General features: G+C 48.8%; 2 protein-coding genes across 2 annotated transcripts in view; one reads left to right on the forward strand and one right to left on the reverse strand.

Annotated features, from left to right (window-relative positions):
* Positions 1-10971, reverse strand: part of ZDHHC3 (zinc finger DHHC-type palmitoyltransferase 3) — a 50573-nt gene extending 39602 nt beyond the window's left edge. Inside the window, exon 1 of the mRNA XM_070391652.1 lies at positions 10764-10971. The gene's annotated coding sequence lies outside the window, so the exon portion shown is untranslated. The remainder of the gene's footprint in view (positions 1-10763) is intronic.
* On the forward strand, positions 59-25672 carry EXOSC7 (exosome component 7). The gene is made up of 8 exons (XM_070391661.1): positions 59-134; positions 8922-9023; positions 9329-9423; positions 16322-16487; positions 19266-19336; positions 22387-22510; positions 23755-23910; positions 25436-25672. The coding sequence occupies exons 1-8, from the start codon at positions 78-80 to the stop codon at positions 25538-25540; spliced, it is 876 nt and encodes a 291-aa protein (XP_070247762.1). The 5' UTR covers positions 59-77; the 3' UTR covers positions 25541-25672.
* The last annotated feature ends 1353 nt before the right edge of the window (positions 25673-27025 follow it).

Consider the following 27025-nt stretch of genomic DNA (forward strand, 5'->3'; position numbering starts at 1 on the left):
CGCAGGTTGATGACGCAGAGCGGGGGCGCGGTCGGCGCGGGGCGGCGCGGGCTGATGACGCAAGGGCTCGGGGCAGCATGGCGTCCGTGTCGCTGAGCGAGGCGGAGAAGGTGTACATCGTCCACGGCGTCCAGGTAGCTGCCGCGGCGGCGCGGGCGGCGGCCGCCGGTGCCCCTGGCCCTGCGGGTGGCGCCGGCCCTCGGTTCGCCCGGGTGGGTGGGCGGGTCTGGGTTTCCCTTGTGGTTCAACAGCCGTAAGCCGGCGACGCGGGGTGTTGAGAAGCGGGCGGCGAACGTCCATGTAGGGCTGAATGCATACTTGCCGCCTTCGGGTCTGCAAGGTGCCGAACCCGGCGGGGAGCCGGAGGCCCAGCCGCGAGGCTTTCGCGAGGGAGCGCCGCCCCGGCCGCCTCGCCCGCCGGCGCGGGTGGCTCTCCTGCGGGTGTGGGCTTCGGGTCCGCTTTCCTCCCCTAGCGGACGGGAGTCACGGGGAGGAAGAAGGCCCCGGAGGCGAAAGCGCTTTGCAAATATAAGTCGACTTACAGATAAAGGGGAAGGTGTTTGAAAAGCGGCTGCCCCGCCGGGAGCACAGTATTTGCAGTTTCCCAGGTGCCACTGGGGAGGTGAGATCCCTAGAGGCAGCTGGCACTACACTGAGCTCCTCCGCGGTCGCCCTGCCGTCCCCGGTTTTGACCCCGCCGGAGCCAGAGCTGGAGAATGCTGGGCCCGGTCCTGAGCTGCCGGGGGAAGCCGAGCCTGTCCTAGTCTGTAACCTCCCCGGATTAGAGCCTCTCCCCAAATCCTAGCCAGAATCCTGTCTAGACCTAATCATTTTGTATTTTACTTTCCACTTTTGGTTCAGTGTGGTTCATTTCAGCTCTCCCGGCGTTCCTTTAACCTCAGCTTTTTTATTCCTTTATGATTTCAAAGATGAATATACAATAAAGGCGATGGAATATAAGGTATATATCAAGGGGATGCTATAGTTAGTGGGAGTCGAAAGAACTAAGGGATATTGGGGGCTGTAACGCTCTGAAGCCTTCCCCAGGGAGGTGGGGTTGCTCTCCTAAATCCATGCTGAGTGCCCCTTCTGTGTATCTCCTGGACTCGGCATTTCATTCATTCCACTTAGAACTGAGCTAGACTGGAGGATAGGAAATAGCCTGCCCTTATATAACACCCATGCCAGAAGGGAAAAAAACAGAAATTACAGGTCAATTTGTGCATTTATATATAAAATTGTACCAAGTGCCGTGAGGGAAAAAAGGACCTGCCTCCTCTGGGAAGTCAGGGGAGGCTTCCCGAAGGAAATAAATAGCATTTGAGCTGAGCTCTCAGCACAGCCAAGAATTAAGTAAGCTTGAGCCTTCCGCAAGGAAAGGATGGTGAGTCCGATCACCGCGGGTAATTGGTGGAAGATCGGGTTGCAGAGGTGGCCAGAAGCTTGATCCTAGGGGTCTCAGAGGCTCCGCCACTGCCTCATCATGGATCTTGGAAGGTAATAATTCGCTTGTATGTATGATGCCTTTAAAGCCTAGCCATTGTCCGGCACTTGATAGGTAGGTACTTGGTAATGTTGATGGAGTAAGGGAGTCCTTAAAAGGAGATGAGTTGGACAGCGTTTTCAGTTTTAAAATTAAACTTCTCTCTCACCAGTACCATATGGACATATTAAGGCCACGATTGTATCACAGAGCCATGCAGACTGAACTGACCAAGTAAACCTCTTCGGAAGGATTGTTAACATTTGCCACAGGTTTGGTCTGCTCACGGAGCAGCAAAGTGGAATTCTGTATTTATGGAGGAGCAAAACAGAATTTACAGTTTGTTGTGCATGTACACTGTAGGTGAGCGAGCCCACCACAGATCTCACTGACTCAGTTCTAACATCACCTAAACGTTTGGCAGTTGGTTACTGAGTGCCAGCAGTGCGCCTTAAGCAACGCCTAGCAGGAATCCTGTTCTTACCTCTGAAGACCTAATCATTTTGTGTTTTCTTTTTCACCTTTGGTCCTATTTGGTTAGTTTCAGCTTCTGGCATCCCTTGCCCTCAGCCTTTGATTCTGTTACTATTTCCAGGATATTTCATCTTGGTTTGGTGGTAGTTAGAAGCAGTTGAAAGTAACCTCACAGTGTGTGTTGAGGATTCTGTTGATAGTTATGTTAACCAACAAAGTGGCTCAAGCAAGAAAAGTGTATCTGTGAGAAGGCTGTTTCTCCAAGAATGCCAGGGCAGTTGGATCTTCAGGCTCTCCCTTGTTTGTCTCTGCTGTTTTTTTATGCTTTTGCTGTGTTCTCTTCTCTCTGTTTGACAGAAGCCCCAAAAGTCTAAATTCAGAATGGATTCTGAAGATCTGGCATGTAGCCTTATTCAAATTCATAAGAGCTTTATGGGCCCAGCACGCTTCCGCTGCGCCACTCTGCTGCTAAATTCGTAAGAGCTTTAGTAGGAGAAACTTACACGGCAAAGTAGCTGCTCCCAGTGGTGGCAGGCCAGGAATAAATCCACCCCCTCCCAGGAAAGGGCCTCGTTTTTTATAGAGGGTTAATAGTAAAACCATATGGTGGGTAGTCATGTAGACCACCAGAAAAAAAAATGTATTTTGAAGGTAACAGATAACATTGGGCGGTTATCACACTGTATACATTCTTTAACCTTCTTCCTGGGGGCATGGCCTTTACCTTTGGGCAGCATTCCAGTTTTCTGGGTAGTCAGCCAAGCCTGAAGCTATAAAAAGTTCAGAGCCCAACATTTCCCAGATGCCTTTGCTGCTAGAGCCATGTTGCATCTCTGAGTTCCCTTACAGTCTTTGTATTGGCTTTCTGTTTCTCAGGCCTTGTGGTAGGAAGACTGGTTACCTCCCAGCTCCTGGGGTTACAGTTCCCTCTACAAGAAACCAGCCTTTCTAGTTCAGTTCCAGACTCGTTGCTGGATAGAATCATTAGGCTCAGACATGGCCACTGCGGGACGAGGCACACTTGAGCGAGAGAGAGAGAGAGAGAGCGAGCAATTTGTGGACAGGAAGATGAATCATTTTAGGCTCTGGCAGAAAATGGAGTTTAATTCAGATAATTCAGGAGACTTTTATGACAATGTGGGTGTATTTCAGGTACCCAACAAGAGATGTTGAAGAGCCCAAAGACCAGTGACCATGGGACATAGCAAACACCTCTAGGTCAAAGGGACCCAAGAAGGAAATAGTGTTACCAGATACCAGTAATAGCTGGGACCATGGAGGAAGAGCTGCCACAGCTCTGGGTAGATGCAAGCACTGTCACAAATGTGGCCCCAGGTGTGTGTGTGGGGGGGGGGGGGGCGGCGGTGGGACGGGACGACGACTCTGTTTTCCTTTGATGACTTCCATTGGCCAAACTCAACCAGAAATCAGCAAAGGGAGTCCAGGTGGTGCAGTTTTGAGGGAGTCAACCTGGAGCACGGATTAGGACAGGGAAGGATGGAGAATGGATCTGAGGAGGTGGGACAGGGCAAATGGAAAGGTTGACAAATCAATATTTTAACATATGATTTGATTGATTTCTGTTAAGTCCCCTCTCAGCCTTTGGAGGCCGAGATGTCCCACTTTTGTTGGGTACATATTATATCAGAGGCTCAGAGCAGGCCACAGCCGATGATTAGCCCCACCAAGAAGCATGCCTCTTGGGGTCCTGTCAAAGCCATTTCTTTGAATTTTTCTCGGCCGTTGAAAGAAAGTGTAGCTCAGCTGATAGTTTCAGTTTCTTTTCTGTGATCCAGCTTTAACTGGAAGCATTGTGGTTTTTTTGGAGGGGTGGTTGCAGCACAGAAGAGGGAGAACAGGGCCTGATCTTCAGCCGAGACTGAGCAGTCAGAACTCAGCTGCTCAGGCGGCCGTGCAGGGAACTGATTGATTCTGAGCCCTGTGCCATTTCTTACAGACCCATGGCACAAAAAGACTGCACCTGGGCACCCTGCACGGTGAAGGGAAATCACGTCCTTTCAGAGGATGGTGGGGGGCTGCTCAGCAGGCTTGGATAAGGACATATTTGTAATACCTTAATCAATAAGGGAAAATAAAAAAGAAGATCAGTATCTAGTTTTGCCCACTGTGTCTTGGGCCTGGGCCTGCAATGCTGGCCCAGTCAAAGTCCCTTTCCTAAGTGCATTGTATTCTAATAGGGGAGGCGTTCTAGTCTCGGTTCTCTAGCAAGCTCTGCGGTATTGGACAAGTCAAAGCAAGGTCATTTGGGGCACCATCACCTCAGAGGACCTCTGGAGTCTGAAACCTTCCCAAGTGTGTTGGATGAGTAGAGCTGGCTTGTCGGCTTCTATTAAGGAGAAACAGGACTGGGTGACCTGGGTAAAGCAGCTCTGGGCTGAGTCACATGTCCTTCCACTTGGTCACAAACAGGAGATTGTGGTGCCTCAACTCAATATCCTTATCTGACACCTCTCTTCAGGGTTTTGAGGATTCGGTGAGCGGATACCTTCCCCCAGAAGCAGGAGAAGGGAACTGCCTATGGACTGGCCATGTGCTAGCAGCTAGACTGTGCTGAAAGGTCCCCATAAATGATTTAGGGTTTTCAGATTCTCCTGTAACTCTGTAAGGTCAGGGTTAGTCCTGCTTTCTAGGTGAAGAGACAGGCTCAGAGCTGTTGAGGAACTTGCTCAAGGTCACAAAGCTGGTCTGTGACAGCAGAGAATTAAATACAGATTGGAGGTGACTCGACACCACACCCGACCGGCAGGTCATGATCACATAGGTAGCAACCTCAAAGGCACCGGAGCCATCCCAGCACCCAGAAGCCCTGTATCTGAAAAGGTCTTTTGTCCCTTGCTGAGAAGGACAGGGCTCCCCACGGTGCGGCCCATCATTTGTTGACATCTCTATTGGTTTTCACATGAAGCCTCAGTTCAGGGCAGCCCCTGTTCTCACGTGTTCACACATGGATGCGTTCCCCTGCTCCTGAGGACGGCAGATGAATAAAAATCGTGGTAGGGTGTCAGGCCATGAGCCAGGCCGCGCAGGTTTGGGTGATTTCCTGTCTGTTAGGAGGAAAACTGGACTTTTTTTTTTTAAAGTTGCCCTGAATGCAGTGACTCGTGGACTAGTTTGTTTGGTGTTTTTGGTTTGATTTTATATTCTTTTGAGTGCTTTTTTCTATGAAAAAAAATTTGTAGTTGATGTATCCTTTGAAAGGAAAATTTGTAGCTTTCTGTTCGCCTCTTGTCACTTGAACCTTTACCACTGAGCATTTCCCTGGGGCAGATGTGATTCGAAGGCTGCAAAGGCAAGATCTGGCCAGGCCCAAGTTTTTTACCACCACCAGCACCCCGCTCCCCACCCCATCCTGGAACAAGTATGTGGGTTGTTACTACAAAGGGGTGTGGCTAGATCTCCCCAGGGTGTGTGGTGTTTTAAGGCAGTAGTTGGAAGCCCTGTAGGCTTGAGGTCTCCTTGCTTTCAGAGCCGTTATCACCATCATCAAGACCAACTGGTATAGCCAGCCAGTCCATCCTGTGAGGGAGGCCTGTGGGGTCCTGTTGCACAGTGAAGAGACCCTTTAGAATGCAGGCGGTGGTGTGGAGTGGCGGTGAAGAGCTCTGGCTTGGAATTAAAGTGCTACTTACTGGCTGTGAGACCCCCGGACCAGCCATTTAGCATCTTTCAACCATTTTTCTGTTTGCATAATGGATTCAATGTGTTAACTGTGGAGTGTTTCTAGAGCATTATCTCATATATGGTAAATGCACATTAAATAGTAGTTACTATTGCCCTAGCCGGTTTGGCTCAGTGGATAGAGCGTCAGCCTGTGGACTGAAGAGTCCCGGGTTCAATTCTGGTCAAGAACACGTACCTTGGTTGTAGGTTCCTCCCCGGCCCAGGCCCTGGTCGGGGCTCCCACGGGAGGCAACCAATTGATGTGTTTCTCTCACATCGATGCTTCTCTCTGTTTTTCCCTCTCTCTTCCACTCTCTCTAAAAATCAATGGGAAAATCCTCAGGTGAGGATTAAAACAAAATAGTTACTATTAGTTTTTACAAATAATTGTGGCTATTTTGGTGTATAGATCTGTAGAATTAGAGAAGCACCTTTGAGGCCATTTACTTCCACGTCCTCTTTTGTAAATGAGGAAACTAGTCTATCGGAGGAGGGACTTGTCCTACCTAGAGGTCAGGCAGCTAGTTTATGGCAGGACCAGGGCCTGGAACCTGTGACTGATGCTCCTGTGATTGCTCACACTTGTACCAGGCCTGCTGCCTGTGAAGGATCCCTTGTGAGTGATGTTTCTGGGCCAGGTTTTCACTTTCCTAGCCGGGCACATCCGGGGGATGTGGCAAACGGGAGTCAGAGATTGACCTAGAAAGCTGTGTGTTCAGTGGCAGGTGGTGAAGAGACAGTTACATAGTTTTGAGTTCTCCCCAGAGGCTCATTCTCCCAGACTTGAAATCCTGTTACTTTTTAAGTCCACTTCTCCCCAGACTCAGATAGGGATTGCCTTTAGGGAGGGGACTGTAGGAAGTGGAGGGGCTTGCAGGAGTTGAGAGAGTAAAAAAAAACCTGAAACACACGTGACCAATGGTAGTAGTTGGTTCTGTGTGGTGGGAGCACGCAGTGTTTTGCCTGTTTATATTTTAATTGATCAAGATAAAAAAGTCAGTCACGTGCAGTTAGCCAGGTAGTTTAAAGATAAGCTTCTGACAGTTAACACGCTTCAGGACTGTATTTGTTAGTGTTTGGAGGAGCATTAACCTCTTTGAGAATCTGATTCTAAAGATTCCTTTTCTGGAAAAAATAAACAAACTGCTTTCAGTGTTTACAAAGGAGGAAGATCTCTATGAGCTGACAGGGAGTGATTTCCTGCATATGAAAAGTGTAAGCCCTAGCTGGTTGCTCGTGGATAGAGGTCTGCCTATGGACTAAAGGGTCCCGGGTTCGATTCTGGTCAAGAGCATATGCACGGGTTGTGGGCTCGATCCCCAGTAGGGGGCATGCAGGAGGCAGCTGATCAATGATTCTCTCTCATCATTGATGTTTCTATCTCCCTCTCCCTTCCTCTCAAATCAATAAAAATATATTTTAAAAATAAATAAAATGTTAAAAAGAAACAAAGAGTATCAGTAGTAGGCCACCCTGTGTAAGAAGGGGATATTTACAATATTCATGTATCAGCTCATTTGTGCAAAGGAAACACAGAAAAGATGGCCTGGGAACAAAAGAGATTGGTTACCTGCCTGGTGTGGTGGGAGAGGGGGGAGTGGGATGCGTTGGGAGTGACATTTCTCTGAGCACACCTTTTCTGCTGGCTTTGACTCCCAGAGCCATGGTGATAGTCCACATACCCAAAAAGTAAATAAGTAATTAAAAGTAACCAGGATGTGGGGGACCCAGACTGGAACACAGACTGCTACAAATGAGTAACAGGGCTGCATGGAGGGAAGGGGGAAGACAATTGGAAAACAGTGTTTTGAGTGGGTATCATAGGCTAAAGACAAAAAGAACTCTGTGTAATACTGTTCTCTGTTAGAACATTTGTTTCTCACAGGGGTATGGGTTAGAAGTTCTGAAACGATGTGTATACTAAGATTTAACAAATACCTAAATGCATTGTAGATCATGAAAGCCAGGTTTCTCCCTGTCTGAGAGAGAAGTTACACCTAGGACAGGAGGAAGGTTCGAAACAATTATCAGTGTGAGAACGTGGCTTTTTAATAGACATGTGGATAGACAGAAATAACTACAGGTGTGTGTGTTTGTGTGTGCATGGGTTAGTGTACATACATATGTTTTCTAGCTCTGTCTGCTGGGAAGCTTTAGAAGCAATGATACCCCTGCAGCACTCAGATCCTGGTTTTTCTCCAATAAAAGTAACCAGCACTCCTTGGAGAAAGGGCTGCTTCCGGGGCAGGGGCAGGGGCAGAGAAAATACAAGAGCCTGGGACGTCTTATGTTGTTGGAACATAAAGAAGTGCTCAAAAAAGATTGGAGGCATGTTGAAAACGCAGGAACCCACCCAAAGGAGCTCCCAGGGGCCATATCTGGAGCTACAAGATGAATAATAAAAATATTGGATTATAGCTATAAAAGACATCTGTGAGCTAACACTGACATAGTAAGTGATTGAAGAAGTAAGTAAGATAAGGGACAAGCACTACCTGGTCCACTCTGAAACCCATCTTCAGCGTCAGGGTTGGCAAGCTTGGCCAATTCACTAAGAAAGGAAGATGTACTGCACATTTCTCCAGGGCAGTGGTTCTCAACCTGTGGGTCGCGACCCCTTCACAGAGTCGCCTAAGACCATCAGAAAACACATATATCTATATATATAAAAGCCTAAGTGACCGTTATGACTGGTTGACTGAATGACTGGTCGACCGATCGCTATTACGTGTACTGGCCACCAGGGGGCAGACGCTTAATGCAGGAGCTGCCCCCTGGTGGTCAGTGTGCCCCCACAGCCAACCTCCTGTGGTCCCTCCTGCTGGCCAGCCAACCTCCTGTGGTCCCTCCTGCTGGCCAGCCAACCTCCTGCAGTCCCTCCCCCAAGACTGGGCAAGACTGCCCCAATCAGCCCTGATCGCTGGCCAGGCCAAGGGACCCCACCTGTGCACAAATTCGTGCACTGGGCCTCTAGTAATTACATATTGTTTTTGTGATTAATCACTATGCTTTAATTATGTTCAATTTGTAACAATGAAAATACATCCTGCATGTCAGATATTTACATTACGATTCATAACAGTAGCAACATTACAGTGATGAAGTAGCAACGAAAATAATTTTATGGTTGGGTATCACCATAACATGAGGAGCTGTATTAAAGGGTCGCGGCATTAGGAAGGTTGAGAACCACTGCTCTAGGGGAATGAACAGGGGTGAATTGCCTGAGGGGTCTGTTGTTGGTTTGGGATCACAGCCTGCGGATTGTGGTTGTTGCACGTAGGAAGACCTCCGCGTGGATGGCCGTGGATGTGAGGACTATCGATGTGTCGAAGTGGAAACCGACGTGGTGTCCAACACCAGTGGGTCTGCCAGGGTCAAGCTGGTGAGTGCTGTGGCCACGGTCCACCCATGCCTCGCTGGAGGAATGGGGAGGACCTACGGGACCAAGCCGCAGGCCCCTCCAGGCTTTTGCCACACAGATTTTAGGGGAAAATCCAAGACCCAAGCCAAACTCTGGGCGGGGGACTCTGTAGATCTGAAGGACTCCTCATCTTCTCAGAGGGTCACTTTCCAACCCCAGCACTGCTCTTAAGGGAGTCCCAGGGGTGTACGTCAGGGGGAGGAGGGAGGTGGTCGGGTGCCTGGCTGCCTGCCCGGAGTGAGGACCCTTCTCGCATATGTCTGCAGGGTCACACGGACATCCTGGTGGGAGTGAAAGCAGAGATGGGGACGCCGAAGCTGGAGAAGCCAAATGAAGGTTACTTGGAGTTCTTTGTTGACTGGTCAGTACTATGCAGATTTCTTTTTAAAGAAAAACAATTTGAAAGATGAAGATTCAGAGGATGAACCTCTGTTTTCCTGTTAATCCACTTTTACTTGGTATTGAATTATCATTCAGCCAGCCAGCAGGTATTTACTGAGTTCCTCCAAGGTGCCAGGCCCTGGGATATTGGAAGGAGACATTGGGTCAAGTTCTGCCCTTGCCCTGGCCACCTGGCCCTCGCTGGGCCTCATTTTCCCTGTCTGAAAGGAGGGTGTCTGCCAGGCTGCCCAGCTTGTGGTGGTTATGAGAGTCACATGAGATGATGGATGATTTGAAAAATATCAAACGCAGATGATAAGGATCATTTGGTCTAAAATGCCCCGTTTCCCTCTCTGCTCTAGCTTTCCAGAAAACTTCTCATGACTTGCTTGGCAGAGCAAGGACTAGGGCCAGCCAAGCAGCCTGACAGGCCGAGGTTGTGGCAGCGAGACAGGCAGTGGGTGCTGGGAAGAGCAGACTCCGCAGTCTCTGCAGCCGTCAGCCAGCCTGATGCTGGTTTCTTCTCACCCATGTGACCTCCGGCTGGTTACTCAGTCTCTCTGTGCCTGTTTCTTAATCTAAAAAATGGGGGTGATAATACTGTCGTGATGATAAGGAAATGAGATCATGAAGATAGAGCACCTAGGATGACGACTGGCTCCCAGGGGGCTTTCCATAGTGACATTTCTCTCCCTCCGGTGACCTCCCTCTTCTAGGGGTTGGGTGGTTTATCGGGTTGCTGACCCAGTCTCGTGTTCTGTCTGTAACCTCACTTCTAGCGAGGTGATGACCCAGGCCTTCTTGGGTGGGTACGGCTATTGGCTCATGTTAGGTGCAGGTATGTATTACTGACACTGTGTCGGGTCCCCAAGACGACCCCACATTCAGAGACTTGCTGGAAGGACTAGCATATAATTGTACTCACGACTAAGATTTATGACAGCAACAAAATGCAGCAACATGTGTGCCCAAGATGATTCTGAAAGAAAACCCATTAGAGACTCAGCACCCAAGATAGTTTTGGCTGCTGGTCATGTAAGCACCCTCTGCTTCACACACACCACAATACCAGGCTCCTAGGAAGCAAGCAAGTGTTCAGCGTGAACCATATTTTTGCAGAGACAGTCTACACCAGTGGGCACAGATTCCTGGGAACACTATGAGAGCCAGAACGCTTTTCTGCGCAGGTGCTAACCCCCATTTGTATAGTAAGTTCTAGTCTTCCCGTCTTCACGTTCAAACAGAAGTCCACCTCTCACAAACTATTCATGAGGGACATGAGTTCAAAGCGGGTGCGTGAGCTTCCTGGGGGTCACTTACCTGGTTCTGTCCGACTCTGAGTCGTTGCTCTTTCTACTTCGTGCAGCCTGTGGAGCCTGGCTTCGGAGGGGTGTTGTGCTTAGAAGTCCCAGAACTTCCATGGTGGCTCTGTGTCTGAAGGTGACTTAACATTTGCCTGCTGCTTTCGTCCCTTTCTTGTCCCAGCTTTAAAGGGAGGGTGGCTCTAGGTTGAGAGAAGCCTTTGAGCTGCCTTTCCCAAGACCTGGCTTCTAGGACTGAGCCTCTGTCCTGGCTGAGTGGCTGCCTGCTGGCCTCTTTCCCCCTTTGTAAATCTCAGGAGAACCCCAGCAGGCCTAGAAGCTCCAGTTCCCAATCTCTGAATCTCTTTCTCAAGATTGATAGTCTCAGGTGGCACATTGTAGATCTGTAAGTGGCTCCGTTAGTGCGATCAGCCCAGCAGGTAGAAGTACCATGAGAGATTTGTAAAACCCCGTTTTCCTACGGAGAAGGGAGAGATTACCAAGCGCCACTGGCTGTACTTCTCTCAGAACCTGTTTGAGTCTGCAGGGAGCAACTCTAAATTGCATAACAGACAAACGCCTTCATTCTGATCCAGGGAATAGTGCCCAGAAATAGGGGTGCTGTCCTCCTCTTCCCCAGGCCCCGGGGATGGGGCCTCTGCCGGAGGCTCAAGGCTGAAACTGAATTCTTACCCAGCGGGAAGGGTCCTTTCCTGCCCATCTGAGCCCAGTTTGACAAGTACTTACCAGCTGCTTCCAGGTTTTAATTATTAAGTTCCCAGAGCTGGAGGGGTCTCGGAAGACGAAGTGCTTTTCTGCTAACTCATTCCACTTCAGTTTGTGTACTTGGAATGCAGGCATCTGGGGTAGAGGACACTTCCTCCCACCGCTGCTCTGACCCTGACCGTGTGCCAGTGGAGCAAGAGCTGGGTTGCAAGCTCTGCACCAGGGAAGCCTGGCAGCACTCTCACTGGCCCCGGAGCCGACCAGGCCTTCTCACTTCCTGCTCAGGTCTTTGTTAGATGTTGCCTGAAAATAGGCCATTTTAAATAAGAACTTGGAGACTTTAGGAAAAGATGGTTTCCATCTAAAGCCTAGAGAAAGGTAAGAATTGAATGAACTGTCACTCTGGGTTACCACTAGGTGGCAATCCATCAAGCCGCTTCTCGGCTGTCCGACCACCCTGTTGATGGGTTTAGGGCAGGGGTGGGCAAACTTTTTGACTCGAGGGCCACAATGGGTTCTTAAACTGGACCGGAGGGCCGGAACAAAAGCATGGATGGAGTGTTTGTGGGAACTAATATAAATTCAAAGTAAACATCATTACATAAAAGGGTACGGTCTTTTTTTTTTTTTTAGTTTTATTCATTTCAAACGGGCCGAAATGAATAAAACTAAAAAAAAAAAAAAAAAAAAAAGACCGTACGGGCCATAGTTTGCCCACGGCTGGTTTAGGGGCTGGTTTAGCCTCTCAGAGGGGGTTCAGTGTTTAATGGTTGAGGAGCACACTTTCATTCATAGGCATTTCAGTATGCCCAGCACTTGTCACTTGCCTTTGGAACTTACTTTTCAGGGTGATCACTTGTGCTTCACACTAGTGTTGAACCACAAGTTTTGTGCCCTGAATTGGTGGGTGGACCCACTTGATCTATTCCTTACCTGCTTGGTGCTGCCCAAAGGGGGCACTGTTCTTGGCTGAAGGGCCAGGTGTGGGGCCAGGCAGAGCAGAACCTGCAGAAGCCATTTGAGGCTGGCTGTACTTTGAAAGTTGATGAGATAACTCTCCCAGGGACTTCAAACAAGGGTTTAGGTGACAAGCTCCGAATGTGCTGCTATGCCCAACCCATTTACTGGGACGCTTCGGTAGGCTCAGAGATGAGCACGTGAGTCAGAGGCTCAGGACCTGCCTGGGGGTTAGATGACTGTGGAGGTGTCCTGAGTCAGCCTTGGCCCAGTACCCACTAAATCACCCGGCTGCCACGGGCCGGGCCGGGCCTGGCTGTCAGCCTCCACGTTCGCAGGCGAGGTCAGTTGTAAGGGAAGCAACAATGGGCCTACTGTCTGAGTCCCATTGCAGGTAGCCGTGGCCTTGATCGCAGCCTACCCCAGTTAAACCAGGAGAGAAGTGCTGAGCAGAGGAGCAGAGTAGAGGTGATGAGTCAGGAGGGGTGGAGAACTGGGAGGGGCAGTGTTCCCAAGATTTTTATTAGTTTATCCAGCTCAGTAAGCGATTTCCCAACAGCCCTGGAGGGCTGGTTCTTTATGAAGGATCTGAATTGGTTTGAGTAACTATAAAAATAAAAGCAGTTGGTTTTATGCTAAAAAAAAAAAACACCTTAGTGTATACTCTCCCCCTGAAAGAATATATCATGATGCCTATGAGCAGGGGGCTAGGATTGCCAGCCTGTGTGTACTCGATAGAGAAGCTTTTTGTTTAGGACTCCCTTGGTCTACATTCCTGGACTCCAACATTTGTGCCCTAGTAGTAGTTCCCAAGACCGGAGTACCCGCTCATTACTGTGAGGCATAAGGCAGGCCGAAGGGAGGCTAACCTGACCGATGTTAGGCCACAAGCCAGACATGCCAAATAGACATTCAGGAGAGTCCAGTGAAGCCCAGCAGACAAGGCCAGGCTGCCTGGGTTTAGAATCTTAGCTCCCCAGTCACTGGGTGTGTGACCTTGGGCGAGTTACACAACCTTCCTGTGACTCGGTTTTATTGTCTCTAAAATGGGGTCAATAACAGTGCCAACCTCTAGGCTTGTGAGAATTCAATGCGTTAATACATCTAAAGTGCTCAGAATGCTGTCTAGCACGTGGTGAACATTCCAAAAAAGTTGTTAAGTTTCCTTCCTTGTAAAGCGAGAGCATCTGACCATCTGAGGCCACAACCCACCTGCAAGGTTTTTGTTTCACTAATGGAGGCTTTTATTAAAGATGACAGGGCCTGAGAGTTTGCCAGTCTCCATCACTCCCTGTTAATTATACATGTGGCTCTTTGTTCAGATGTTTGTAGGCGTTTGGTTTGTGGTCCTCTGGAGATGGCCTCTAAGGCTTTGCCAGGTCTGCGTTTCTGACCGGATCTATCAGAAAGGGTCCTTGTGCTGTGGGCGCCCCTAGTGGTGAGGAGGGACCCTCCTTTTTCTGCTGCATCTCTTCTCTTCATCCTTTGTCAGAATACAGGGTCTCTGGCCCTTCCCATTGTACCCAAAGCACTACACCCCATCCCCACCCTGAGCAGTTTCCTTCTCCCCAGCCTCTTCCCCAGAATTACTCCATGGCCAGGGCACCATCCAGACGCAGGAGCTTCCTAAGGTCTCTTCTGCCTCAAAGCTTTCTTTTCTGCCTGTCTACCAGCTATGCTGAAAGGATATGTTGAAGAAAAGGAAAAAAACACACAAAACCAACACTGTAAAAATGGGGAAAATGTCACTTTAAATTAGCCCAGTGCCAAAAAAAACAATGGGGCATGGTTTTGTAGGTGGATTAATTTAGCCCGTTGGACCTGGAAGTTCTGTAAACTACCCCTCAGGGCCGTGGAGGAGTCACTGCCTCCTCCCTGGGTAATCGGTCACACCCAGGAGGATATGACCCACTATAATCAGGGAAAGGAAAACATTTGAAGTGTAAGCATCTCGGACTGAATTTGTCTACACAGATCTATGTAGATGTGTTTTAAACACTTAAAAGATGGGACTCAATATTGATTGCTTAGTGTTTGAATTAGGAACAGATTGTGTTTTGCTGGCTGTGCAAAATAAACTTGGTCCCTGGTGACTTGATTATTTCGCCACAAATGAGCTTTTTTTCATGGCTCAGTGCCTGAGTCCAGCAGAGGCGGAGAGAGACCAGTGAGGTTGCTATGGCAACAGTGAAGTTTCTCCGGGATTTTAAATTGGGGTTCTGCTGGCTGGTAGTGGTCAGGGAGGACTGTCTGATTAGAGAGGCAGAGTTTTATACAACAGCACACTCTGGTCATTTTAGGGTTCATTTTTATGCCTATATTAGAATGGAGTAGACAGAGGGGACATTACACGCACGCACGCACGCACGCACACCCTGCCTGCCTGTGGCCTCACCAACTTGTACTCATCTTTAGGTTTGAGGTCTCTAACCCTCAACACTGATTGAGGCCCTCCCTGACCCCCACTCCTGCTGCTTGCTCCCTCCCCTATCAATGAATCTGCCCCCAGACTTCATTGGAATTCCGACTTCGGGTGGCCTTCTCCTTGCGCAATCTCTGGGTCTGCAGTGCCTGGCATCTGGCTGGGTGCCTTCCAGCGGAGGTGTGGATGCAGAGACGGGCTGGGGAACACGGGTCGCACGAGATTTTGTGGAAATCAAACTGAAACAACTGCTTTCCTCCCCCCCCCCCCGCCCTACTCATTAAGTGAAGTGGTCACTGGAATGTTTACTTACCTCACTGATGTATTAAGGGTTTGTTTTCATTAAGCCAAAACCCTCCACAGTTTCCTGTTAAACACTTGTGTAGTGCTTAGGGTGGCAAATGTCAATGTGTCTTCATTCTTTGTTGATTTTTTTTGAAGGGATAAACTTTATTAATCTAACTCAAACACTGGAGGCTAAAATTATAGCAACCTGTGTTGAGGTAATTGAGCGCAAAATTCAAGAGGCCTGAATGAGAAAGGTTTTCTCTTTGAAAAATAGCAAATAAAGTAAAAGAGATAACCTAATATTTAATTTGCCAGCAGTCTGTCTGTCTTATTTCATCTCCTGCTGTTCAGTACAGTGATAACCTAGAGTTCATGACATAGCTCTGGCATACTATCTTACGTTTCTTCTGAAAGATTCCAGCTCTAGCCGGTGTTACTCAATGGTTAGAGTGTCTGCCTGCGCACCGAAGAGGTGAGGGTTGGATTCTCGGTCAAGGGCACGTGCTTGGGTTACAGGTTCGATCGCTGGCCTGGTTAGGATGCATGCGGGAGGCAACCAATTGCTGTGTCTCTCTCATATCAATGTTTCTCTCCCTCTCCCTCTCTCTCCCCCCACCCCCCTCCTTTCCACTCTTTCTAAAAAACAATGGAAAAAAATATTCTCGGGTGAGGATTAACACACCAAACAAAACAGAAAAAAAAATTCCAGGAGGGTTATTGTAGTTGACGTTGTGGCTTTTGTTTTGAGAGTGCATCGTGCATGCTAAAGCTGTGAAAACTAGGGATGGTGTATATAATGTAACCCCTCTGTAAGCCAGACTGATTCTCTGGGCTTTCCGGCTTCCTCGGCCTGCCAGAGAAGGTATTTGTTATACTTTCAAGATAAGAGAGTTAATTATTACTGGCCGAGGTTCACTTTACCATTGCTCTCCTGTTTCCCTTGGATAAAGATGTCTTCTGTTAGAAGTCGGGGGGAACTCCCATCACGCACACTGACAAATCGAGGGCCCGGCGCTGGTCTGGCTCAGTGTGTGTGTCTGTCCGGAGGCTGGAACAGTGGCAATGCCATCCCTTCTCATTTCAGTGACTCTCCATCGTTCCGTAGGGCAACTGGAGTAAAGCTTTGCCCCTTTGCTCTTTGCGTTTGAAAAGACTCACCAGCTCTTCTGTTCCCTTCTGCGCAGCTCAGCCAATGCTACCCCTGAATTCGAAGGTCGAGGAGGTGATGAACTTGGCACAGAGATTGCTAACACCCTCTACCGGATATTCAGCAACAAGAGCAGCGTGGACCTGAAGTCCCTCTGCATTAGTCCTCGGGAGCACTGCTGGGTTCTCTATGTGGACGTGCTGGTAAGGATCATGTTGCTGTGCCGGCTGGAGACCAGTTGGCCTACTTTCCTCCCAGGGCTTTTTCCCTCTCCAAGTGGGTACTTCCGACTCCCAGGGTGAGATTAGTTAGGGCAAGATGAATCTCCTGTAATAGTTTTTTTTTTTAATTAAATATTACACGTATAGTAATATATGTAAAGTAGCCTACACTTGATGCCATCCTACAATAAAGTTACAAGCAGTCATATCATGGTAGCACCTAAAATTATCCACAGAGATTGTCAGGGAAGAAAAAGTAAGAGATGCTCTCTGGATGGTGCCAGACAGAGTCGAGGGGCAGAATTTAGACCAGCTGGCGCATTCTGCATGGAATGATGTGCTGTTTACATGCATTTTCATGTAACCCTTACAAATGTTTTGCAAGTGGGCACGATTCTTTTCCCATGTACAAGTGAGGGAACTAAGACACAGAGAGGTAAAGTAACTAGCCCGAGAGGTCTCAGCGTGAGGATAGTGGTACTAGGCCTCCAAGCCAGGGGTTGGGCCGGTGTCTGCTCTTGACCTCACGGAGCCATCTTCCCTTGGAAACAACCCGTAGCCCACCTGCTCTGAGGCCCTTGCTTCCCAGGTGCGGCCCCTGAGGCCCTGCCTCCTCCCTCCCCCTTCCTCCCTCCTCCGTCCTCCATAGTCAGCTCCTGCAGGTGTCTTTCTAGCCACCCCTCATTTCCTTCCTGGTGTTCTCCCTCCAAATACTCTGCTGCCCAGTTTTTGGCAGTTGGCAGTAACTTCTCTTAGAGCCATAATTCATTTAATTTTGCCAGTTGCTTGTTCATGTACAGGCTCTTGATGGGTCTATTTTGTTTTTATTAAATGTCACGAACCTTGAGATGAGTGACCGCATCTTCCACGTCAGCTTGAGGACACAAGGCTAAGCCATTGACCAAACAGGTACTTGAATGAACCTGAGGGCACAGCAGATCTTGTGGATCTGATCTTGTGGGCAACCTTCTGAGAAGGAACAGCCTGCTGTCTCCAGTGCTGGCCCTGCGTGAAACAGGGCAGGGCTTTCTGGGCACTTGCAATTCGATAACGGCTGGAACATGGCTGAAAGATAATGAATGGTGGACCAGCAGGTTAGCGCTGTTCTGAATGCTAATGGGTAAAAGTAATACAATTACAAGTCCATTTGCTTTTACTCGTTTCCAATAAGATGTGCCCCGTAGTGTGATTCCTCCCACCAAACAGGTACTTTTGCAGGTCCTGGTTTTGAGGAGGCGGGAACTGGCCACTGGCTGTCCTTAACAGATAAGAGGCAGGCTTCCTAGCTGCCCAGGAAGGTGAACTCTGCAGTTGCACCTTGTGTCTATCCTTCACCTCCCCTCCCCCCCCCCCCCCCCCCCCCGCCCCAACCCAAACAGTCTTTATTTAAATGCACTTAGCTAACACCTACTGTGTGCTAGGCACACTTCTAAGGGCTTTACCAATATTAACTTATTCAACCTTTATAACAGCTCTGTGAGGTGGCTGGGATTTTTACCCTCCGAGGCACAGAGAGGTTGAGTGCTGCCCATGGTCATGCAGCCACCAGGGGAGGACAGGAGTCAGATGCAGACAGTCTGACACAGGAGTCTTGCTACAGCTCTTTGCTGTGTAGCAGTCAACTCTGAGCCAGAGTGGGGAAGAGTTAGTCCAGCTGCTAGACCAATGAGCTGCAGTCACTAGCCAGGTGGTCACATAGGCTGGGGGGGTCATATTTTAATAAGCAGTAATTATACAGGAAATGTGGGTCTGCAGGTGAAGTTTGCTCAGAAAGCTTCAGGTGGGAACCAGAGACTTGCACTGGGCATGGTGGCAGGCCAGGCACAGGGCCTGCCTGTCTCCCTCACATAATCTCCAGGCTCCTTCTGCCTGGCACCCTTTCTGCTGGACTCTGAGAGTAAAGGAATGAGCAAACCCGCAGGGTCCAGCCCTCGGGAGCTCACAGTTCAGAGGAGAGGAGACAGACTGAATAAAACCATGGGACTACACGACTTTCCTTCTACACGGGACTTCCTCTTCATTCTTCCTTGCTGTAGCCCAGTTTATTCCATAAACTCGGGCCAAGGCTTCTTTTAAATGAGGGCAGAAGGTGTCTCACCTTCCACTTAAGAATGTGCTCTAGCCCTAGCTGGTTTGGCTCAGTGGATAGAGCGTTGGCCTATGGACTGAAAGGTCCCAGGTTCAATTCTGCTCAAGGGCACAGCCCGGGTTAGGTTGCAGGCTTGATCCTCAGTAGGGGGCATACAGGAGGCAGCCAATTAATGATTCTCTCTCATCATTGATGTTTCTCTCTCTCCCTCCCTCTCCCTTCCTCCCTGAAATCAGTAAAAAATATATATTAAAAATAAATAAAGAATGTGCTGTAAGCTTTCCTGCTGCATGAGCTCACATAAGTGCAGTCAGCACTTTTGCTCATGGGCAAAAAATGGTATGAAAGACCTTTGTTTTTATTATGTTAAATGTAAAGCATGGAGTGTTACCTGTTTGAGCATCAGGTGAATGTTGATAATGACAGGCAGTAGGTAACCACACGAATGAATGTGAACCTGGTAGCAGGTGAGGCATCAGTGGTCATCATTTTTAACTTGTTTGGAAGCTGGACCTACGTTAGCAACGATGAGAGTAGCGTGTGTGGTGCCATTGGGAGCTCTTCGGGCATCAGTGGTCACCATCCCTAGGAGCCAGTATCCTTTCATTGGGATAATACTTAAGTAAGATGTGACACTTGCTTTTCTTCCCTGCTCACCCTGTCTCCCCTAGCTGCTGGAATGTGGTGGAAATTTGTTTGATGCCATCTCCATTGCTGTAAAGGCCGCTCTGTTCAATACAAGGTGAGTCTTCCGGGAAACATCCCCGGGGCCAGTGCAAAACCCAGGCGGACACTGAGGAAATTTCTACTGCAGCTCATAGGTGAAGATAACGAGGGGTTAGCATTAACAATGATATGTAATGTCAAGCTCCAGAAAACAGAGATTTCATCAATTAAAACTAAATCTGTGCATCTATTTCTGTATTTATTTTTTGTATTGTTATTTTCATAAGTAAGCATGTACCATGTAGAAAAGTATTAGAAAACTACAGAGAAGCAAAAAGAGTTGAAACCAACTACTGGCCCAGCTGATGTTGCTCAGTGGTTGAACATCGACCCATGAACCAAGAGGATGCTGGTTTGATTCCGAGTCAGGGCACGTGCCTGGATTACAGGCTCGATCCCCGATAGGGGGCATACAGGAGGCAGCTGATCATTGATGTTTCTATCTCTCTCTCCTCTCTTCCTCTCTCAAATCAATAAGAACGTATTTTAACACTTGGAGTGGGGGAAACGAGTTAAGTCGGCTCGCGTGAATTGCGCGTACTCCGCGGGAGCCGTCTTAACTCGGTTCATATAGATTTGCGGTGGAGTGCGGGAAACGTGTAAACTCGGGCCGATTGTAACTGCGTATTACCAAATATTTGTTTGTTTGCCGTTCACAAAGATACCTACCTGCGTATGCGAACCGTTTCATACCCATTGGGGTAATAGGTATCATAAAAATCCCTGATTTTGCTCGGGAAACCTAAATAATTGCCCGCGCCATCTTATATTTTGGCGGGAAATTCACCCCACACCGGAGTGTTAAAAAAAGAAAGAAACCAACTCCAGGTCAACTGTCCAAATACTGTTTCTGGACAAAGCTCCATGTGGGCAGTTTGTCCGTTTGGTCTGCTATCCCCCCAGCACCATGAACAGTGCCTGACACAGCAGGTGCTCACGGAGCCCTTCACTGGACACACACATGTTCTAAAAGCAGGGTAGCAACCTGTTCTTTGGTTTTCATTAAAAGCAGGTTCAGCTTCCCCGACAGGCTGCATGCGTAGCAAGGGACGAGGCACTAAGCTTTTGGAGTTGACATTCCCACAGGCTGTTTGATTATGGAGCATTTCTCCCACTCTGTGCACCAGGTTCTTTGAGGAAAGTTTGCAGCATTTGAAAATAAACATGTGGGTGAGGTGTTCATTCCACGGAGAGCTTACATTATGGTAATGGGATTCTGGGGTATTAGGGAATGAGGATTCGAAGCTTCTAGGGAAATAGCCTATGGAAGTGATTGGATAAGTGAGCAAAGATATTATCTGAGAAATGTTCATTGCAGCTGTGTAGTGGTGAGAAATTGAAAACAACCTAATGTCTCAACATGGGCGTTAAAATCGACACAGAAACCCATGTACACGTTTGTTAATATGGAAAAGCAGCCCCTAAACAGCCCTGTCATCCGGTTTTTGCTTTGTCATGTTTTATTTTACTTCTGCTAATTCTCATATTAGTATGTCTGGAAATATCTGTATGTCCCAAAATGGTCATTGTGACAATTTTCCAGCGCTCATACTATGATTGAACATTTATCTCTGTTTTAGAGTTTTTCTATGATGAATTTAGACTACCTGCATAATTTAAAACAAAACAAAAACAAAGTTAAATAAATTTAGGTCAGAAATTGTGGGGTCCTCATGCAGAGCTGTGCCGCTAACGCTTGGCTGAGACAGTCGAGGGTCTGGCACTGGTGGCCACTGTGGGGCTCGAGTAGCAGCTGCCAGCAGCAGCAGCCTGGCTTGGCTCCATTGGAGAAGAAAGGAAGCTGCCATCTGTTGCACCTCCAGCCTAAAAAATTACCCCCCATCTGCCAGCTGGTTTCCATGGGCACCAGGGCAAAAAGAGAGTAGAACCAGCCGAGGCTGTTGGGCGAGGGGGGAGGTGTCAGGCAGACTGTGAGTAGGATGGTAAACCCAGCTGCTCAGGTTGGGAGGACACCTGTCGTGGGCATAGCCACAGTCTCATCCTCAGAACAAGAAAGGAATGGGGACCCTACAAACACTGGACCCCCTGGCATGTGGAGAGACCTTTTATACAGTCAGGGCCTTTAGAAGGGGAGAGGCCAGTCCCTCGATGGTATTCTTTAGCCCTTCTACTGAACCATGTGTGCCCACGCACTCACGTTTATTTTTTAACATAAGACTTCAAACTGGTACCTCTTTTATGAAGTCTCTGATCAAGTATTTTGCCCATTTTTCAATTGGGTTGTCTGTCTCATATTTAGTAGGAATTCTTTATGGAATATGTCAGTTTATACATACACACATGCACATTTGCAGATATTTTTTTCCACTCTGCATTATCTTTTAATTTCTACTGGTAAATGATGTCTTTTGATGAACAAAGTTCATAATCTTAATATATATTATATGTATGTACTAGTATGTGTATGTGTTTTAATTATAACATAGTTGAATCTATCATATTTTCCCTTTATGATAGGCACTTTGTATCCTGTTTATGAAATCTTTGTCCACTCCAGGGTCATTAAAATGTTTGTAGTTTTTCTTCTGAAAGCATTATTGTTTTATCTTTCACCTTTATATCCGCAGTTCCTTTGGTGTGAGGTAGGGATCACAATTCATTCTGGACATGGGATTGGTCAAGCATTATTTTTTTTAAAATCTCCTTTCTCACCCTACCCAGTTTGGCTCAGTGGATAGAGCGTTGACCTGCGGACCAAAGGGTCCCAGGTTCGATCCTGGTGAAGGGCATGTACCTTGGTTGCAGGCACATGCCCAGTAGGAGGTGTGCAGGAGGCAGCTGATTGATGTTTCTCTCCAATTGATGTTTCTAACTCTCTATCCCTCTCCCTTCCTCTCTGTAAAAAACCAATAAAATATATTTAAAAAACAAAACAAAAAACCTCCTTTCTCACTGCACTGCAGTGTCGCCTGTGTGCTTTTGACAGGAACGATGGGGAGTACAGGCCTAGCATGAGATTCAGGGATTCCAACTTCTGTTCTCAATCTCAAGAAAAAGAAATTATCTTTCAGGAAGTGAGGATTTTAATTGTGCTTCTGCTTCCAGGATACCAAGAGTTCGTGTCCTGGAGGATGAAGAGGGGTCGAAGGACATTGAACTGTCTGATGACCCTTATGACTGCATCCGGCTAAGTGTGGAGAACGTCCCTTGCATCGTCACCCTGTGCAAAGTATGAGCTTCCCTCTAGGTCTTTTTCAACCCCCCACCCGTTAAGGTTACTTAGTAAGTTGAAAAGTTATAGTTTCACAAACTGTAGAGGGAGCTTTGCCCCGAATCCAGTAGTTGGTTATAGTAGAGATCGCTGCCATGAGCAGTCTTTCTTTTCTTCTTAATGAGAAGAGGTGGCGGAGTGCTGGGAGCACACGAGTGGGTTCAGAGTGAGAGCAGCCAGTTTGTTAAGCTCCTTCTATACCAGGCATTTCACCGAGACACCCTGTAGGCCTGTTTCCTTTCATTTTCTCTGTGGCGTCCAGGCTGGTTGACAGTAATAGGTGGTTGAAAGGCGAGTACTGTCCCCTCTGGGGGCCCCAGTGTCCACATCTGCCAAATGAGGGGGTTGCAGCAGCTCCTGGTGTGGTTTCTACATGAGCACAGAGGCCTGTGGAGCCAACATCTGGCTGATGCTGATGTGCACAGAGGCCTTATTGGCTGAAGCTGTCCCTGATTCCACGCAGGATTCATTGTTTCAAAATAAGGCCAAATGGGTTGGGTTTAATTCCACGAAAATCACTTCATAAACCTGAGTATGGTAAAGTGTTGGGACTGACGCAAGCCACCTGCACCAGACTCTTTTTTTAAAATACGTTTTTATTGATTTTATTTTTTTAAATATATTTTTCTTGATTTCAGAGGAAGGGAGAGAGAGAGAGAGAGAAACATCAATGATGAGAGAGAATCATTGATCAGCTGCCTCCGCAGTCCGGGCATGTACCCTTGACCGGAGTTGAATCTGGGACCCTTCAGTCCGCAGGCTGACCCTCTGTCCACGGAGCCAAACTGGCTAGGGCCTGACTCATTCTTTGGCGTGTTCCTCAGCATGTCCTCTCTTGCTCTCATCTTTGTCACAGGGAAACATCCATGTGGCCGCCCATGTGAATTTCTTCCTGTGCCCCGCTGTCAGAAACACTTGGTGGCCTCTGACTTGGATGGTCACTGAATTCTAGCTCTATCCACCCCAAACCCCCCCCCCCCCCCCCCATATTTCCATTTCATTCTTCTGCTACACGGCTCACACCGCGGCTGGCAATACGTTGGTTGAACATTGCTTCAGATATTTTCCATGTGATCAGAATCTAAAAATCTCGATCCTGAATGGGCAGTGCAGGCTCTTTGCTGGTCTGGGTGTACCTCTGGGAGTGGTCGGGCGGGGATCCGGGCTGTGTCACCCACGTGTGCTCTGCTGCCTGCCTGCAGATTGGCTATCGGCACGTGGTGGACGCGACTCTGCAGGAGGAGGCCTGCTCCTTGGCCAGCGTGCTGGTGTCCGTGACCAGCCAGGGCGTCGTGACGTGTATGAGGAAAGTGGGGAAGGGCAGCCTGGACCCAGAGAGCATCTTCGAGATGATGGAGGTGAGGTTCCGGTTCTGAGGCAGGTGCTGGGCCTGGCTGGGGAGTGCCTGCTGCCTCCTGCCACCTCGGCAACACCATTGGGTTCTCCTGTTTACACCCCTGACCCAAACTTGGAGCTTGGAGGACAGCTGGTGCGAGCTGGATGTCTGCTGACTTAGCCAAGGGCGGGGGCGGGGGAGGGGAGGGGTAAGGAACCCGCTGGTAACAGTTGCTTATCCCCTCCCCGATCCCACGTTCACGGTTCTAAAGGAGAGTGTTGAACTGATAATGTGAACTTATGACTCCAAAATCCCAAGCTTTTGTGATTTGATGAGGGAATTGGAGGCAGCAAAGGTGGAGCCAGGGGCTGAAGGGTGGCCGTCTCCCCTTTCCTCCGGGTTTAGAAGTGTTTCAAGGGGAGAGGAATGGGAGTGGGGAAGTCCTCCTGGCAGCCTGAGGGGTGGATTGCTCCCTCGGGTCTCCTCCACCCTCTGCAGCACCATTAGGGCTCTTTCCAGCTGCTCTGTGCTCATTGGGTGACGTGTTTGTCTCCCCACTGGCCCAGAGCCACAGGGCCCTGGTCCTGCTCAGAATAAAGGAAGCTACAGAATAAAGGAAGGAGAGAAATATGGGGTGGGGCAAAAGCAGGTTTGCAGTGTGAGTATGAGGAACAGTTTATTCTTGTATTATTACTTCCTAATTGTTATTTACTTGCATTACAACGGTAAGCAGTGTACATCACAAATGCAACTTTGTACAAGTCTCTGAGGACTTTAACACTGACCAACTGACCGACTGACCTGCCAGGAACGCAGTTGGCCGGAGCAGATGGTTTTTGTTCAAGCAGCCACTGGATCACATCATAACACATGCCCATTGGTCATTGCTCAGGCAAGGTTGCCATGTAATGCTTCCTTCATTCCTAGAAACAGTGACTTTTCACAGGAGACTCTGAGCCCTTGGTGTCTGTTTTCTCCTTTTATTATCTTACTTGAAAGCACAAATGGGTGGTGTATGTAGTGTCGGAGACACCAAAGACCCTATCCAGGTGTTGACTTTGGTCTCATCTGAGGGGCTCTGCTTAGAGATCTGCTGGCAGGTACATTAGAAACTGCTTGTTAGGACGAGTCCTCAGCACCATCTTCTTCATCAGACACACTGCACGTCCTGGGGTCTCTGTGCCTTCTTACTCCAGGACCGTGGGACTTGGTGGGGACCACGTCCAGACTTGGTTGGCAATTTCGCTGCTGTTGTGACGGCAGCAGGAATGCTGAGTGTGAGCTAATGGCCGAGGCAGCCTTTGCTGCTTGGTGCCTGGGGGTTGGTGTCTTTTTTTCTCTTTATTGGGATGGAGGTTTTCTCACAAGGAGCTATTATTCTGTTGAGGTTTGGAGTTTGTTTTGTATTGATTGAATTATTTAATTGCACAAAGGCCCGGGAGGCAGGTGGAGTGTGTACGGGGCTGGAACTGCGGGCTGGCAGAGGGGGGCTCCCCTGGGTTAGCGTGCCTGCCTCACGCGTGCTCTCTCTCCTCCTCGCCCCGCAGACCAGCAAGCGCGTGGGCAAGGTGCTGCACACCTCGCTGCACAGCATCCTGCACAAGGAGGAGAGCCTGGGGCCCAAGAGACAGAAGGTTGGATTCCTGGGGTGAGCTGCACATCAGCCCCCCACTCCAGAGCTGGTTTCCACTTTTTTTGTTTAAGCCGAAGTTTGTATATATTTTTTCTAATTATGAATTTAAAGCAACATTTGTACGTGTAAAATTAAAGTTTATTTTCTGGTCTGGTTGGGTATGGCTGGGATTCTTCAGCGCCGAGTTAAACGCCTTTCGGTGACACCTCCTCAGGTCCCAAGAAGTGCTCCCCAGGAGAGAGAGGACTCTGGTCATGGCCTCCCCGACGGGGCTCATTCGTCTCCTGCTGCAGGAGCTCAGAACAATGAACACACTGGAATAAGGGCCCCTGAGAAAAATGGCTTAAAGGAAATGCTTATGATGTGCATTTTGTGAAATTTCCCCCCTCGCAGAGCCTTTAGTGTAAGAATCACAAAAAGGTTCATTTGCTTGTGCATTTGGTGCTCGTGGGGTGGAGAAGAGAGAGGCACTCTGCCCAGGTGTCCACCCAGGGCTTCCGCCTGGCTGGTGAGCCTCCGGAGGCCTGGGGAAGCCCAGTTCTTGCTTCCTGCCTGCCCTCCTCCCCCTACCTAACCCCCGCCCCCAGAGCAGGGTCTTGGTGGTGGCCACTTTGGTCCTTAGCCAACCTTTCTTATCAGCCTCATTGTGAAATTGCTCAGTGTTTTATAACCACTCCCGGGTGTTTTGTAAGATTTTCTTGTTTTGTCAGCATCAAGAAGGCTGCTTTAGAGATGTTGTCATTTGATTACCCAGCCTGCCTTCATACTCTGGGATGGAAAGGCTGTCCTCCATGGCCCCAGCAGACTCCCGGGGCCTGCTGTGTGTTGGAATCAAGTCTGTTTGAAGGCTGAGCAGCCTGTTTCTCTCCGGGGGTCGGATCCTCCCAGTCAGTCTTAAAGGACCAGGAGAGCAGCCATGGCATTCACTCTGCATTTCAATTAGACAAGTAGGGTAAGGAGCTAGGCATGGATTGCTCAACGGGAAAAGCATGCGGGAGCCATGCAGGCTGCTCCAGGGGGCCTGGCATGGGCACCTCCTCTGCATGGCCAGGCCCGTCCCTGCAGAGAGAAGCAGCTGCCCACACTTAGACTTGGAGCCACTGCCCTATTGGGAACACAGCCTGGGTATAGTTATTTTTTAGCCTTTTTCCAGGGTTTGTCCCTCCTGGTGCCATGGTAGTGCTCCCGAAGACACAAGACCAGCCGTGCCTCCTCCCTGCTCCTGGTGGACTGTGTGACAGAACATGGCAGGTGTAGAAGCCTTCCGTCTTGATGATCAAAGACAGGCTGATGAGACAGACGGGTGAGGCTTTGCCGGGCCACTTCCCACTGCGCTGCGTGGCTAAGCAGTTGCAGAATAAAGGAAGGAGAGAAATACGGGGTGGGGCAAAAGCAGGTTTGCAGTGTGAGTATGAGGAACAGTTTATTCTTGTATTACTACTTCCTAATTGTTATTTACTTGCATTACAACGGTAAGCAGTGTACATCACAAATGCAACAAAAC

The sequence above is a fragment of the Myotis yumanensis genome, unplaced genomic scaffold (assembly GCF_028538775.1).
Source record: "Myotis yumanensis isolate MYYU_CA2020_CCGP unplaced genomic scaffold, mMyoYum1.0.hap1 SCAF_14, whole genome shotgun sequence".
In the NCBI taxonomy this organism is placed as follows: Eukaryota; Metazoa; Chordata; class Mammalia; order Chiroptera; family Vespertilionidae; genus Myotis; species Myotis yumanensis.

Excerpts from the sequence above, each read along its gene's own strand:
- EXOSC7 (XM_070391661.1), top strand. The coding sequence starts at position 78 with ATGGCGTCCGTGTCGCTGAGCGAGGCGGAGAAGGTGTACATCGTCCAC. Across the intron at positions 16,488-19,265 it reads TTCTCTATGTGGACGTGCTG|CTGCTGGAATGTGGTGGAAA; the intron begins GTAAGGATCATG and ends TGTCTCCCCTAG. Across the intron at positions 19,337-22,386 it reads GCCGCTCTGTTCAATACAAG|GATACCAAGAGTTCGTGTCC; the intron begins GTGAGTCTTCCG and ends TTCTGCTTCCAG.